The sequence below is a fragment of the Acanthaster planci genome, linkage group LG02 (assembly GCF_054643075.1).
Source record: "Acanthaster planci isolate LZ-2023a linkage group LG02, COTS_SCS, whole genome shotgun sequence".
NCBI lineage: Eukaryota > Metazoa > Echinodermata > Asteroidea > Valvatida > Acanthasteridae > Acanthaster > Acanthaster planci.
The window spans coordinates 23,176,263-23,192,067 of NC_141778.1; the positions used below are offsets into that span (position 1 = coordinate 23,176,263).

Here is a 15,805-nt window from a genome sequence, read left to right on the forward strand (position 1 = left end):
ACAAAATTTTGGGGTATCAGGTCCATCCTCTAAATCAATTCTGGCAAACCGTCATTAATTGAACAAAGCTGTGAAACAAATATATATGTAACTGTGTACAACCGATAATTCTAAATGTAGTTAAAGGAAGATTTCTTAGGCATGACTATAAATCAACGTGTAACTTCCTTTCTTATTCCCTTTGAATGTCATGGCAAATTAAATTCAGTTTATTAATAAGGATGATTCTCAACTCATTTTAACAGAAATGGGGCCAACATTTTGTGAGTCAATTTCACAGATATACTGGCAATATTTCCTAACCACTGAAAACTATGGAGATATGTCCCAGGACTCTGAAAAAAGACAAACTTAAATCAGGTTTTAATTATGGTATTTTGATACCAAATTTATTGACAAATTATGCTCATCACTTCCCTTTCTGGAACAGGCTATTATAGGAGAAAACAAATACAGAAACTGTTGGCGGCCGAAAAGAAACTCTTACAAAAATGGAAAAGTTACTCACTGGAATCCTCTCCACATCAAACCACCCAACAACAGAATAGGGCACGTGGGTTTCCATAATTTGGAAGAACATAGTTTATAACTACATATCAATGCTCTCGCTTCACCGGTAATGCTGTTCCCAGATTTTTCACCAAAAACTAAATTTCAATGATCTGCTAGCAGTCAGATTATTTATGAAAGACATTAGCATAGAATCCTTGGTTGAGGGACATCTGCATGCGCATAAACCCAAACTCTTTGCTAACCTGCCAAATCTGCAGAAGTTTCTGCTGAGTAGAAATTCTTGGCTTACAGTAAAAGGAGCCATGACATGTGTCCGGGGCCCAATTTCATGGCGCGGCTTACCGCTATTTTTGTGCTAACCACAGAACAAAAATTTTCTCAATGGTAAGTGTATTTCATGGAAAATACTTCAGGGTTGCAAGTGCTTAGCAAAAAAACTGTGTGTATGCATGTGGAAATTAAATTCAGCGAAATTTGCTTCCGAGGTAAGCATGCCTTTTGTTGTGCTTAGTGTTTAAAGTCTCTATGGAATAAAAAGAGCCTCTGTAGACATAAAATCATGTGCTTCACAGTGCCATGAATTCGAGCCCTGATTAGTAGAGCTCTGCAGTTCAAAACTCATCCATGAGGTCATTGAAACACAGTTCCTTGGTAAGGATTTGCAACCAGTCTAACTAATGGAGGCACCTCTATAATAAGAGATGTCTGTTCCCCCTTGTCAGAATGTGATCCAAGTCCATGATTTTGTAAACAATCTTGGAAAGCAAGGTCCCCGATCAGGCTGTAAACCCTGGTTTTTTTTTCTTTAAGTAAAATGTGGATGGTATTATCTTTCTTTCTGATGTTTAAAAGCCTCTGCCAGAATCTGAATCTGGACCATGATCTGACAAGTCAAAATGTCAGCGGGCACCCTCCTGGGATTGGAGTCCAACCCAGTTCTGGCTTGAGTTACATCCGGCTGACCGGGTCTATCCCAAGAATGTAGAATCCCTTGGCCATGACGGCTGCCGCAGCCTCACATAGAAGGATGCGACTCATGTTAACTTTAACAATTTCACCTTTGGGAAGAAAAACAAACAAACTTGTTGAACTCCACAGACACAATAAAATTATGAGAAGAAAAGAAAATGTCAAAGCAAAATGGAATATTAAATTCTATGTTTATCAAATCAAACCTGTTTGTTTGGGTATCTGTCAGTTTACTGTTTTTAAGAATTGAACCCTTTAAAAAAAAAAAGAAGGTTCCCTTGTCAAGGCTTCAGAGGCTTAAGGCCAGTTCGTGTTTTACGTGAATGTTGATCTGTTAAAAGTTTTGCGACATTGCAGCAAATATTACACTTAAAGTAGGAAATCACATTTAACACATTTCAACTCTAATGAGTTTTCCCATGAATGGATTGTGCACTTGAACTCATTAAGCATTAATGTTCAACACGAACCAGCTTTTGGATTTCATATCTATGACATAACATTTTATTGCTTTGAAGTAATTACAATTTGAAAACTGAATTTCCCATGTTTGGCAGATCGACCGAATCTTGTGGAGTAGCAGCGACAACCACAACTGATTTTTAGTTTTTATCTTGATTTGACATCCTTGGGTGATTTGAAGAAAAAAACAATTAAACAAATCAACTAACAAATGTACACATTTTCAATAATTCCACACACCTGTTTTTCTGTCCTTCTCAACGCAGTAACAGGCATCGTAGAACTCGGTGAAGGTCGTGGTCAACTCATACAGGTACTCGCAGAGTGTGTGCATGAGCATGTCGTTGAGGATACGGGCGACGATCTCCGGAAAGCGCGACAGGCATTTGGCCAGCTTCCACTCCTTGGGGTGGGTCAAGTCGATGGGTGTGGTGGCTGCTGCTTGAAGCACCGCCGCATCGTCTACCTTGGCCAAGCGAGCAATGGACCTGGAAGACAAGTTGGCAGAGTTCCGTCTCAACAAAGTGACAAAAATTGTTCCTTGCAGTGTTTGATTCTTATTAGTTACAGAGGGTTGCGCTTAAACTGTGCAAGGGCATCTCTTTTGAGTTCTGAAAAGAACCGGAGGGTACTCAACGTTTCGGACAGTATACTCCGTCCGTCATCAGGAGACTATAGGGTTTCCGATCATGAAGCAGCTTATACAGTGTCTGGAGGCTGTGAGGTGTGGAGAGGATGCTAAGATACTTATTCTCAAGTGCATTTCGGCTAGTAGGTTAGCATCTCTTTGTCATTCACACTTTGAGGAGGATTCAGGCATCTTTTCCACAGTAACTTTTAAATGTTACTATGAAAATGTACAATCTGGAAACAGGCCTTGAATAATGCAGGTTTCTGATTTTTATAGTGAAGCCTCGATTGAACAGACAGTTAAATCTCTCTGGGGAAAAATATATGACCTTTGGAATGATTAACTGATACAGAGGAGCTGATGGTAAAAAATCTTGTGTCATCATCAATTAAAGACATGGGCAAATCAATAATATGTTCCCCCATCTACTTTTACAAAGAGACATTCTCAAACATCTCTTGGTATCAGTTTTCAAATCACAAGTCTACTGAGTGGAAGTCCTCTTGAAATGACCAAATCTAAACTTTACTTCAATGCCATGTCTTTTTCCCCTTCATGAAACATGCACTGTCAATTCCAAAATCGAGACACAGAATTTCAAACGTGCACTCCAAAACGCAAGGACTGATCAAGGTTTGGGGGCTTACTTGATTCGGGTGTACGCATAGAGAAGATACACGGCCGTGTTCCCCTTGTCATCCAGCATCTGTGGAAATGAAACAATGTCATTTCATTTTTGCTGCACCATGCTTAACATGGCATACCATTGAAAAGTTTTTCAATTTCCAATACCCTGCAAATTAATTTCTATGTTGAGTTGTGCGGTTCTCAGAAGAAGCGGTTGTTTCGATTCAAAATTAAAGATTAATTTCCACGGTGTTACCAGAAACGTTCCGTACTTTGTTTATTCCCACCCTGCAAACCTTCAAGTCTCATTTAGTTTTTCAAAGAGAGTTAATCTGGTATAATGAAATGCATCATTTTTTCTTTAAAATGTGAAGATAGTTTTAAAGTCAAAAACCAACTTTTGTTGCCATAAACGTGCCATTTCAATTTATGGTCCTTTGGGTCCTTTATATATCTGCAGTTGACTTTGATGGAAGTTACTTTTCTATATTATCTACTCTAAGTGTCTGTAGACAGTATCCTAAAAATGAAGAGAAAGTACAAAATAAACTGAAGGGTGAACTATCTGTATGAAACGCACTTCAAGGAAATGAAAAGATGGGAAGGAGGGAATGTAAAGGAAACAAATATGGATCTGTAATGCTTTAAAGCAAAACAAAAGAGGTTTCATTCCTCTTTTTTTAAACAAGCTCTATTTCTAGACACATTCAGTTAACTCCATATTATGCAGACTCCCAAAAGACTAATATTAACCACGTTTTGATTGGATATTTTTTCTTTTTATTCAGAACATCTTCAGTTAAAGGGGCATCCATTTTGTTTTGCCTAGCTTCTGTTAACTGTCCTACCTCCGGAATGAACATTATCATCAGATGCCAAATTAAAAGATTCCCCTAAACAAAGAACTTAAATTGCTCTGTCTGATCCAAATTCAACCAAATTAATGATATAAAGTTGGCCTTAAGACTCATTCTGTGGGATGCGATCATATTTCTTCCAAAATCAAGTACACCATTTATCAACAGTGATTTTTATAATAGCAGACACCTGTAATTAGAAGCAGGGTAAAAACCTCATGACAATCACCAAACCTTACCTTGTCAAAGGAGAAGACGTAGTCATTGATGCGATTGTGACACAGATCGGCATACTTGACGCATCCATACGCCACTGACCTTTGAGCAGCTTCTAACTCCTCTGTTGTCAACACCTGTCAAATTTACGAACAAAATTAAGTCCTCTGTCATGAGAAATATCCCAATGAGCCAGTTCTATATTTTAACAGCACATGCTCAAAATGAAGCGCATGCCATACCTGCAGAAAACCAGCCAAAGCAACCATCAAAGTCCAAGCTGATGGTATTGTCAACGAACGAAGGAACGAACCAGGTCATTCAAGAACAGCAGTACATGCACCCGAGGTCTGCCCTGTCGGCGCAGCCACACGCTGACTTGCAAGCGTGCTTTGCTCTTGAACGACCTTGCCTTTTTGAAATACTTAACTGGCTCACTGATATGGATGATACCCTCTTGAATATTGCTGTGGCAAATCCTGATAATCTGAGCCATCCAACTCCACACTAGCAATGGTTTACCTTGTCTCGTTCCTTCTCTTGCAGTTTGTCTAGTGATCGTTTCATCCCCTCATTTAGCAGATCGGCAAGACGCACAGTATCCCCCGAACGGGTCTTAAACTTCTTCCTGTGGGACGAATTGAAGGTGGACTTGAAGTGACAAAAATTTACATTTGTGGACAAAAACTTGAGGTCTCATCTGGGAGGGTTTATTTCATAATCGTCACTGACTCCAGTCTACAAAGCACTATATCAAGACCTAATTCCACAGCTCTGTTAGCCACTGAATTCTTTGCTTGCAATCAAATTCTATGCTGATAGTTCCAACACTCTTCTTTCATGAATTTCCAGAATTGAACTGATCTTGCACTTACTTATCTTCGCCTAAGACAACTCCAAACTTGATATGTTCGACCCGCACTCTGGCTGGGTCGTACCATCCTACCATGCGCCCACCAGCGTAGATATTCTCCAGATGTACGCTCTGTAAACCAGGACACGTTAAGTCAAAAGGTTTAATTTGGTGCTGTAAGTGCGGAATAGTTGCTTGCCGCTTCCAGTAAAAGGATTTTTGGCTCCACAATCCGTTTGTATAGGCTACGTGCCATTGGTCGATTAGCACGACTTGTCAATGGCACTGCACTATCGGTCAATCCTGAAGGAAATCTTAGACTTAATCCCCTTTATCAAAATTGGACTTCCATAACTGGGAATAAGAAGAATAACATGGGTACCGGCTGACGGCAAAAGGATTCACAGATCATGCTGGATTTGAGTGAACACGTACATCAAGGGGAAAGACGGTCCCAAATTTGAGTTTTTCTTTTACCAGAGCAATTAGGGAAATACTTAGACTATTCCACAGGAAGCTAAGCAGAACGCAGCTTTCTCACAGGAGAAATGTATCAGTGACAGAACTTCAATTTCAATTCATACGTGTGAAAGCAAGTACCGGGTGACCTGTTCTCTGCTACTGAACCAAGTTTTTGACATTAGAGATCACCGGAGCATGAGCACTGTGTCATTGTTACGCCCCAACATCCGTCCTGGCTACAGACCTTCTTCACCCACGTGACTGGATAGCGCTAAATGTTAACAATACCGCCACATGTGGACCGCCTTGGCCACGGTGATCGCATATATTTTTAAGGGCAGCTTCAACCATGTGCAAGCGCACGTGCGAACGCTGCATGCTTGACTAGTTTATCTTGAATAACTAGATTACCATCACAACACTATGTACTTATTCCCATCACAACACATCACAGAACGATTGTGACATCACAGGAAAAAGGTCTATAGTTAGTCCAACTACAATGCTTGGGCTTGCCCCACTATAGTCTGCAAATTCCTATTGAAAATTTCTCAACCTCCTCAAAGTTTATGCAGCTCGCAGCTGACAGAATTCATCCAACATATGCCAACCTGGCATTTCATCCACAACACAAATTAAAACTAGTGTCTTCAACCACATGCTGCTGGGATATTAAACAATATAATGTTGGCACATGCTATGGCACACACTGGCACTGTGCTATAGTTGGGGTGGATAGCACTTAAGTGCTAGCCAGTCCCAAGTATAGTTAGGACTATAGTAGACTATTGACTGTTCTCTCCAACTTTCTCACCTGCCCTGCTTCAACAACATACAGTACCCAGTCAGCCTTCTCTGTCAACGTTCGAAATTTGAGGCACGCCATGTCCGACGTGTCGTACGTGAAGCCACCATCTGATTTGACAATCGTCAAGGGCACAGTACCAGTGTCAGTGAACATGATCTTCCGGCCTTCGTCCAATTCTAGAAAGCCTGTGAAATTGAGGAAGGGTAGTCTTTGTCACGATACTGACTGGCCACGGGTTCTACCTTTTCCCACTAGTTCATCTGCCATTTAAGAATGATCATTTTCAGGCCAGGCTATCAATTAAAACGTTTGGTAGATGTTTCACATTATGAACTCGCTCGGTGTCGTGTAAACTACAAACAGTCATGTCATGGTCTGGCTTGAAGTTCATTTATCCGTGTTTTTTTTGGGGGGGGGGCAGAGCATCACAAGCACAAATTTTCATATAGCTCGATTGTACCATCTAAGTCACATGACCTATAGTGGGTATTAACTATCAGCAAACATGGTGTCCACCAAAAGCAAGGTGTTTCATAAAAATACCCAAATAAAGCTGACGGTAGATAAAGCACAAGACCGTAACTTGGCTGTATTTTTTGTAAACAAAAACACACATTGCTAAGGGGTTAATACCCACTATAGGTCACAGGATTTAGCAGTTTGTATTAAGCTATATAATTTGTATTGAAATATGACGTCTTTTCCATAATTAGCAAACTGGGGAAATCCACTTCATGGAATTTCTAGCTGAGTGAGCATATTAACTTTGGGCATGAAAAAGACAAAAATGTTTGAAATATGAGGTTTTCAATTTGTATTGTCCAAAAGAATCCAATACATATCCCGCAGTATACACACAGGACTCTCAGGGCAGATCTTTATCCAATCAGTGCATGACCTGCTGAGGGCACCGTTTTCTAGTTCCATGATTGACCGAAAGATAAACTTTTTTTGGTGTGCCACGGTTCACCTTTGCTCTCCAAGTCCTGGACTGTCTCCACCATCATATCTTGGTAGAAGGATTCTCCGTAAGGTACGAGGTCCTTAATGCCAAGGCGATCATAGATCTCATCAAAAGCTGAATTCAAGAGGAACAACAATTCTTAAGATGGCTTTATAATCAGAAACAGGTAAAAACTATGATTTGCATTAGCATTATGAAAGCAACAACAAGAATGAATGTGTGTAACAACAATCTTTTCCAAACTTTAACAGTGAAGATGTAAAACAGCAAATCTACACAAGTACGTTTGACAGTCTTGAAGACAGGGGCATTATACTGTCACATCGTACCTCGGTATGAGATATCACAGATCAACTGCCATGCTTTGTAGATATCGGGTTCCTTGGCTTGCAGTCGGACCACCAACGAGTAGGCACGCTTCTTGAATTCGGGCTCTTCATCAAAGCGAACTTTGGACTCCTGCAGTTCAGAACCACACAAAGCCTCAATAATATCCCACCAATATCATAATTTTCGTCATCATTGTCAGCTTATTTTTTTTCACTTGACATCTAGACTGGTAGCATTGGATATATGAATATCTGGCACTGAAGTTGAGGGCACCCTCACCTACACCTACCTTGTAGAAGGCCTGCAGGTCTGAGATTGGAGGAGATTCCGTCAGGTAGTTTGGGAAGCGATCCTGGAGGTGAGCGATGAGCATCCCAAATTGGGTGCCCCAGTCACCAAAATGACTGACCTTCTGTACGTCATGACCTGTGAGGAAATCAGCATACAATTCACCTTAATACAAACTGCCATGACATGTACAATCAATGCTTCTCACAAAACACAAAATATAGACCTCTGTAAGGCATCTATCAGAAATTCTCTACATCCACTCTGACAGATTCGATTCGATACAGTACACTGTATGAGGGTTCACAGGATGTAACGTGAAGAAGTGTAAAAGTGGTGTCTTTGTGGCAAACATTTGGTGCTGCACGGTCCCATAGTCCAATTTGGTTGAATCTCTATTTACAATGGAAACCAATATTTATGATGTGTACACTTAAATTCGGAAAGTCAAAGTTCAATTTTACACATTTTTTTTCTTGGCAGAGGGGGGAAGGTGCACTCTCTTGAAACTGAAGGGGCTTTCACACTAGACAAATTCCCCAGGAATTACTCAGGGAATTTGGTTGGTCTGTTCACACTACCAAAGAAATTCCTGGGGAAAAGCTTTTCCCTGGGAAATATTTACCCCTGCTCGGGAGTAGGGTGAAAGGAGAAAACCCGGGGGTTTAATGTTTTTCTTAAGGAAAAGCAACTAGTGTGAACGTCGGCAGCTTTGAACTTACCCCACCTGTTTTGCGTCCTTGGCTAGTGTGACAAGCCGTAATATTGAAAGGTCACAGGGTCACAAATAGCGCGCCAAATAATTTGCGCGGTAACTTAGTACTGTAATGCAGTAACTTTCAAACTTTTCATAACAGTATAACACCAGCACGCCAATACTGGTCAGATGGGCAGCCATTCTTGTACTCATAACGTCAACTTGGCATTGTGCGAAGTAAACAACAGCACCTTGTGCATGCGCGCACGGCATTGTGTGATTGGACTTCCACCCACAATTCATTTGGAAACTTCTGGATGGGCGCCCTCCGTTTACACATTTCCCGGGGTTTGATTGCCATTGTGAAACAACTGTGCATATTCCCAGGAAATAGTGTCCCTGGGAGTTACCAAATGGGTCTTGTGTGAACGGTTGCTGGGGTTTTGGTGGGGTAAGAAATCCCCGGGATTTTCCCGGGGATTTTTTCCCGGGGATTGGCTCTGCAGTGTGAAAAGGCCTTAAGGAGTTATAAGGACTTTCAACATTCACAGCGTGTTGGTACAGCGTGTGGGTATTGTGGTCAACTTTTGTCTCAAGTGTTCTGCATCCTGTATTGCGCCACAAGTGCCAGGAAGGAGACATTATTAAATTCTTCAATACCTGTACCAGCAAAGAACACATGCAAACAGACAAACATTGGTCATTCAATTTTCAGACATTTGAATCACTGTTTATACCGCCCTTACCAGCAAACTGCAAGAGTCGAGCGATGCTCTCGCCGATGATGGTGGAGCGCAGGTGGCCCACGTGCATCTCCTTGGCGATGTTAGGAGAGGACATGTCGATGATGACCCGCTTTTTGCGGTCTGTCTTGGGTGGCCGCACCCCCTTGGTTAGGATGTCGCTGATCACCGTGGAGACGAAGGGGCGCCTGATGTGGACGTTGATGAAACCAGGGCCGGCGATTTCCACCTGCAAGTGGTAAGAGAGAGCAACCTCTTTCAAAAAACTTGAATATTTTTTAGTTCCATCTGTTTAAATCAGTAATCAATATACAGTGTGATATTTCAATGGTACATTTACTTGACAAGACACACGCATGACGTCGTTTGGTCCAAAAGAAAACTTGTCAAATCTTGATATGCAAATGCCAGGCTGATATACTGAATTGGCTCATTTAGTTTTCTCTGCTTTGTGAACAAGCATAGCAAAAGACTGCATCTGAGATTCAGAAATGGGCTTTGAAACAAACTCGACTCTTAAAGAGAGAATGATATTGTGATGGGTGGAAATACCTTCTCTATGACGTCATTGAGTTGCACGTTCTGCACAATAGCTTGAGCAATTTCATTAGGTGAAATCTTCCTTCCAAGAGCTCTCAATTGCTGGTGAAGATAAAGAAAATACAATAATACCTTAATTTTAAAACAGTGTCAGAGACAAATGCATCAATGCAATGAAAGGACCTATCAGTAAAACTAAAATTCAGATTTTCAACCATCTCAATACCTGAGCGATAGCCATGGCGCTGTTGCACTGGTAGTCACCAAAGCGGTCACTCTTGCTGGCCTCCACCGCCACAGTGGGGTCGACCAGATCCGGGAAAGCGGCCATGATGGCATATGCAAAGACGCCCTCTAGCTGCTGAGTGATACTTGTCATTGCAGTGTCGTTTCCGGCCGTCGTGGCAGATTGCTTCTGTTCCTCCTCAATACTCTGCAGAGAAATGTGGCCGATGAAATATGAGATGGAAGCGAGTCTCTCAAGATGCGCAGAGAAGTGATTGATCAATTTCTTGAGTTGACACCCTCTATACCAACTAAGGGTGGATCCGGGGAGGGGGGGCAGGGGGCAACAGTGACCAAGGCATCCCCAAAAGCACCTCCATTACTTTTATTTTTAAGTGATGAGAGAAAGGCAGTTTATTTTGGTCTATTTCATTTCTTTTCCCTTAGAAAATACATAAAATCTGCCAAAACTGGAGTGCTGGAGAAATGTTCCAAATAATTTCACCCAATTGCTTTGACCAATCCAACATCAAATCTAATTCCCTTATCATTCTTGCCCAAATCTCTCCAAAATCCTCCACTGTGAATTTTTTTTATTCATAACTTTACGGGAACATTAGTTTCAGGTGGCAGTTACCCTAAGAAATCTGACACTAAGTTTGTTGTTGCTTTCATTTTTTTTATCCTTTTACAGAGAATAGGTGCATGTAAAATGAGCTGGAAGACCAACATAACCGCTAGTATACGGCAAGGCATAGCCTGTAAATTTATCATTATTCTGTTAGCTGGTTAAAGGGGTCCATTCAAAGTTACCCTTGCATGAGCTTGATGTCCGTGATTTTCCACGACTTTTGCCTCATCTAACAGGATTCCATGACAAGATTCAATGATTCCAATTTTTCCCCACATTTTCCATGACTTTTTCCAAGAATTTTCCTGAGACCATGAGAACCTTGGACAGAGGTTGGGATCTACTTTCCTTAATCAACAAAATTTTCTGTGAGTCTTGCAGCGGATTCCAATGATCTTGTAAGGTTCGGCATCTACTTTGAATTCTTCTAAGTTTAAATTGTGGAGTTTGCCTCTCACCCTCAGCAGGTGCGCCAAGCGATACTTCAGCTTCTGGTTCTCAATCCTGAGCTGGTTCAGCTCTGACGAGGAGTCGTCATTCTCATCCATCACCTCTCCATTCTGGAGTTGGCAAATTTCCTGTTTCAACTGCGCAATCTCTGCTTCCTGCGATGAAATTGAAATCGGTTCCTTTTAAGTTAGGATTTTGATGTGGAATCCTGCGCAGGTCTTCTTGTGCTTATACGAAAAACAATTTCTGAGTTTGAAAATTGCTCAATTTTGCAATTTTGGCAATTCACACAAACACACATCCTCCCAAAGCTAAAAAGAAACAATCAAAGAACAACAGTTTGACAAAGGAAACTGTGGGGTGTCCGGTTGAACAGCAATCCAGATCCGATGATCCAGTTGCTTATTTTACTGGATCAAAGCATTATAAACCACTAATTTATCAAGATGATAATGAAAATCAATGCAACACATGTACAACAACATCCCTACAAAAAGGGCACATATTCCAGGCTAACCCAGGCTAACCTGATGGTACAAGGGCATTGTGGGAAGGAAAAGGGGCAAATTAATGCCTTTGTACCACCTTACAAAATCATCAATGCAGTATTTGCGACAAGGCTTACGGCCATACTAGAGTTTAACCTGTGAGGAAAGGTTCCTGACAAAATGTGAATTTACCAATCAATTTGATGTAGGCCTTATTTTGAAAGACTGTTGAACATGTAATATTGAAGTGAATATACTCATGTTTCACTATAGGCCTAGGGAGATGTGTCTCCTTAAAAGCATTGCAACGTATACAGTCAAAATTCTGATCTGGAAATTTTGCTTTCCGATGAGTGAGGCCTTCGATACAAAGTACTCTAGTGATCTGATTTGGAAAGAGTTCCATATACTGACTATGACACCAATAACTATTCCCTACAGTGTCAGTGACCAATGAGCCATCTGTGAAAGCCAAAACTTGTCCAGAAAAGTTCAATTAAGGAGGGAAAATACTGAGTCGTTTACTTACAAAATACTTCGAAATTATGGACTAGTCTCAAAGGGTTTTGTGCACAGGGTGTCAAACGGTGTCTGTATATGGAACTCCTTCCTCAGATTTATTAGGAATAACCAATAGCCTTGATAACATCTGGCAGGGGCACTACTAGTAGTACTAGGCTACATGTACTATGCTAGTGGTGTTAACCAAACTCTTGAAACTTGTGCAAATTTGTTGCAGTCTATCCTGAGTTGATTACCTTTGACCAAATTCTATTCATAGGACAATCAACTCAAGAGGGAGTAACATAAATTTGCGCAAGAGTCAAGATTGCGCTTGTGACTACATGTATTTATGTAGCTGCAGCCATGGAGGTAGATTCTACCTCCATGCTGCAGCCGCCCGCAAGGGGCCTACCACCTGGCCACCTACATTAAGTTCACTCATGCCTCATTCGGCCTACCTGCTTAGCAGCACGTTCAGTGTACTTGGTAACAATTTCAGACATTCTGATGGCAGTGTATCAACCATACAAGCCCAAAGGAAACACTGGTGAATGCAAGGAATACTAAAATTAGGTTAAAAGCTGACACAGTATTTAACATACGCAGACTCGACCCGAATGATGCAAGCCGAGCGAAAAGCCTGCCTGGCCTGCATGCATACGGAACACATGTCTAGTCTCGTGAACTCTGACCGCACATCGATTAAAGGTGCTGAACGAATACTCCGATGCTACACGTATACGAATACCGAACCGAATAATCCCAATGATATTTTGTTGTTGGCATGTACGCGGAAGGTGAAAACTATGGCAATTCTTTAATTTTGCTTGGAAACAGTGACCACGGTCTGTATGGGCGGCAAAAGTTTGCCTCAAATTCCACAAGTGTTGCCTCAAAACCTCATTTTTTGGTTTAATGACTGTTAAAATAGGGAGCATTTTCATTGTATATTTAGTAAAGTTTTCATCATTTAGGGATTTAATATTTGCGCCATATTTTCAACACTTAATCAGTACATTATTTTTCGGTTTTGCACTCACAACTAGCCACAGTTTTGCCAGCCACGGTTGAAAAAAAAATCTTCACTAGTAACGTAGCAAAAGAAAGCTCCATGGAACTGACTGCATGGACCTTTTCATTAATCCATTCATAAATACACGCGTGCGCGTATTGAAAAAGCTAGCAGCCCATTGAAAATGTACAGCGCCGGGATAGGCCTACAAACTTCATTTCTCTCAGGTTCTTCGATTTTTTCCCACACTTTTGTCTTCAGGAAAGCAACTAGCATCGCTGCAGCTATAACGTCCTAGATCTAAGTGGGTTTCAAGATGTACGACATAGAAAATAAAAAAATCTGCTTTCGCTTCGCGTGCAGTGTGAAGTAACTAAGTTTGTGACTCAGGTCACCACCAGTTAACTTTTGTGTATGTGTGCAATTTAATTTCTAATCACGCAAGTACATTGCTTGTAGGCATATTGTGTTCAAAGCTAATGGAAGAACGTTCCCCTACGGGACAACAGCATACAGATAGATTTTGTTGTAACAACAGCAAATATGGCCTACTTGTTACGTTCAAAACTCTGAAGTGAGAGCGTAATAAAATACAGTCAGCGCTAAGAACACACGGCGCAGTCGCCGCTGGGGTTGTATGAGAATCGGCATGGTACCCAGTTGAATAGTACAGTTTTCAGGCTCACTTTTAGAGCCATGCTGATGCCTTTCGACCTTGTGCACCAGCCAAAAAAGTTTGTGAAGTCTTTAATTTGTTTTTATTAAAACACCCATCAGGATGGTCACGCTCTCTACTATGCAAGCCGCCATGACCATTCCTGCGCATGCGTACCCCAATACCGGACAATTGCAAATTATCACTTGATGTGGCTATTGTTCGTGTACGCGTATGTCTGCGTTAAAAATAAACGTGGCAGTTGGCAGAGGCCCAGATAACCGTCAGGCAAAGGAAGACATCATAGGCACCCATGATACAGTGACATTCAACGCTTGTCACAAATCATTTTTGCTGGACATCCTAGTATCTTTCATGGGGGGGGGGCTCTATTCGTGTGCGTGTTCGATTTTTTTTTCTATTTTGAGCATGAAATTGAACATATGAAAATTGAACATGTGCACTTATACCCTTTAATTTCTTTAAATGACAAAAAAAATTAACGCTGGGTTGAGTGGGAGACAAAGTAAGGAACATTTACAAGAACTACTTTCAAAAATTCCACGGGAACTTTTAACGTTGTGCAGAAGGATAAGGGCTGACAGGCAATTGGGGCCTCATCAACCTTATTTATAGGGTGGTAATCGCTGCAGGTTTCATTTTCCAAAAGAAAACGCTCTCCTTGGCGTTTAACCCCCAAAAGTTTCCCCGTTTCTGGTCAGCACGCGCGTCGCCATAGACCTTCGCGTGGGCAAAATAGAAAAGAAGTTTTATTTGGTATAAAACGATGTCAAAAGCTGCCAATCTTGCTTAATCGACCGTAATCCTGCCTCCGCGTAATTTTAACGTGTTTCTGACGGGGTACGGTTGAACAGTATGGACATTGCGCGCTATACGCATCATTTCTTACACCTCTTATATCATTCCTTATACCTATCACATGAAACATTTCCAGAAAAAAGTGAGTTTAAAAAACAAACAAACCAATAAACCAAAAAAACAAAACAAACAAACAAACAAACAAACAAAAAACGCGTCAACACACCACTTTTAGAGCCAGCTCCTGACCAGAAACAGGAGATTTTATTCGCCGTATTAAAGTGGGCTTACTTCGAAAGTAGCCACTCACTCTTGATGAATAGCGCCATCTTGCGTTTGACAAGTGTACTCATCTTGTCTGGGGTGTGTTTTAGCGACCAGAAATATGAACTTGTTTCCGCTTCGGTGTTTTGACGTTGGTTAAGCGTTTTCGTGACTTGGTTATGTCTCTGATCTGACTGATGAACGAGACCCGAAGGTTGGAGTTGTTTCAGCGCCAGCATGAATAGCGGAAAATAAACAGACAGTTTTGCCGCCCCTCAAATGAGTGGATGATACATTTCCGTATGTTGTTGTTACAAGCAGTAAATTAAAGGGATACTTTCTTCCAAATAACATGATGTAAAAAGAGGGAGCAGAAATGGTGACAAACATGCCAAACATTGAGTTAAAATGATGTTTACGAAAAGAGTTGCCTGTTTTCTTGCGCTTGCTTCCGTCAGTGACGTAACCGTTTCGGGTTCTTCGTCTCTGTGTGTCACTCATTGTTTTGAGATAAAACCACGCCCCATGAATAAAGCATTAGCTAGGCAGCCGGGCTAGGGTTTGAAATAGATTTGGTTTTTTCCATTTTAGCGAGTGAAAATTGTTTATTGACTTGTAGCAGTAATGTAACCGATTCATGTACTGGACTCACGTCACAGCGTTACCTTGGTAACATACTGCTTTTAACGACTTGGCCAAATTATTGTCATTATAGTTCAGACGTTAAGCCTGTGAATCAAAATACAGCTGTTACAACGACAGATATGAAAGGGAAAAATGACAATACGGAGGCCATC

At 41.2% G+C, this 15,805-nt stretch overlaps 1 protein-coding gene across 2 annotated transcripts; it reads right to left on the minus strand.

The window, feature by feature from the left end:
• Positions 1-361: 361 nt before the first annotated feature.
• LOC110984097 (arginine--tRNA ligase, cytoplasmic-like) lies at positions 362-12,946 on the minus strand. Of its 2 annotated transcripts, XM_022243916.2 has the most exons (15): positions 12,717-12,945; positions 11,275-11,421; positions 10,187-10,393; positions 9,973-10,062; positions 9,424-9,649; positions 7,982-8,118; positions 7,692-7,821; positions 7,369-7,476; positions 6,405-6,583; positions 5,151-5,260; positions 4,798-4,903; positions 4,299-4,412; positions 3,223-3,281; positions 2,185-2,432; positions 362-1,571 (listed from the first exon to the last, which is right to left on the minus strand). In XM_022243916.2, exons 1-15 carry the CDS (start codon positions 12,759-12,761, stop codon positions 1,462-1,464), a joined length of 2,016 nt encoding a protein of 671 aa, XP_022099608.1. In that variant the 5' UTR covers positions 12,762-12,945; the 3' UTR covers positions 362-1,461. The 2 variants fall into 2 exon arrangements, with proteins under 2 accessions (XP_022099608.1, XP_086988999.1); XM_087132873.1 differs by lacking the exons at positions 362-1,571; positions 2,185-2,432; positions 3,223-3,281 and adding an exon at positions 3,349-3,722 and having other exon boundaries at positions 12,717-12,946.
• Between the last annotated feature and the right edge of the window lie 2,859 nt (positions 12,947-15,805).

What these genes read in the sequence shown, in the direction of transcription:
- LOC110984097 (XM_022243916.2), bottom strand. Translation starts at nt 12,761, where the DNA reads ATGTCTGAAATTGTTACCAAGTACACTGAACGTGCTGCTAAGCAG. An exon ending in TCGACTCTTGCAGTTTGCTG is followed by an intron (nt 8,119 to 9,423) that starts GTAAGGGCGGTA and finishes ATTTCCTCACAG; the next exon opens with GTCATGACGTACAGAAGGTC. An exon ending in CTGTGATATCTCATACCGAG is followed by an intron (nt 7,477 to 7,691) that starts GTACGATGTGAC and finishes TCTTGAATTCAG; the next exon opens with CTTTTGATGAGATCTATGAT.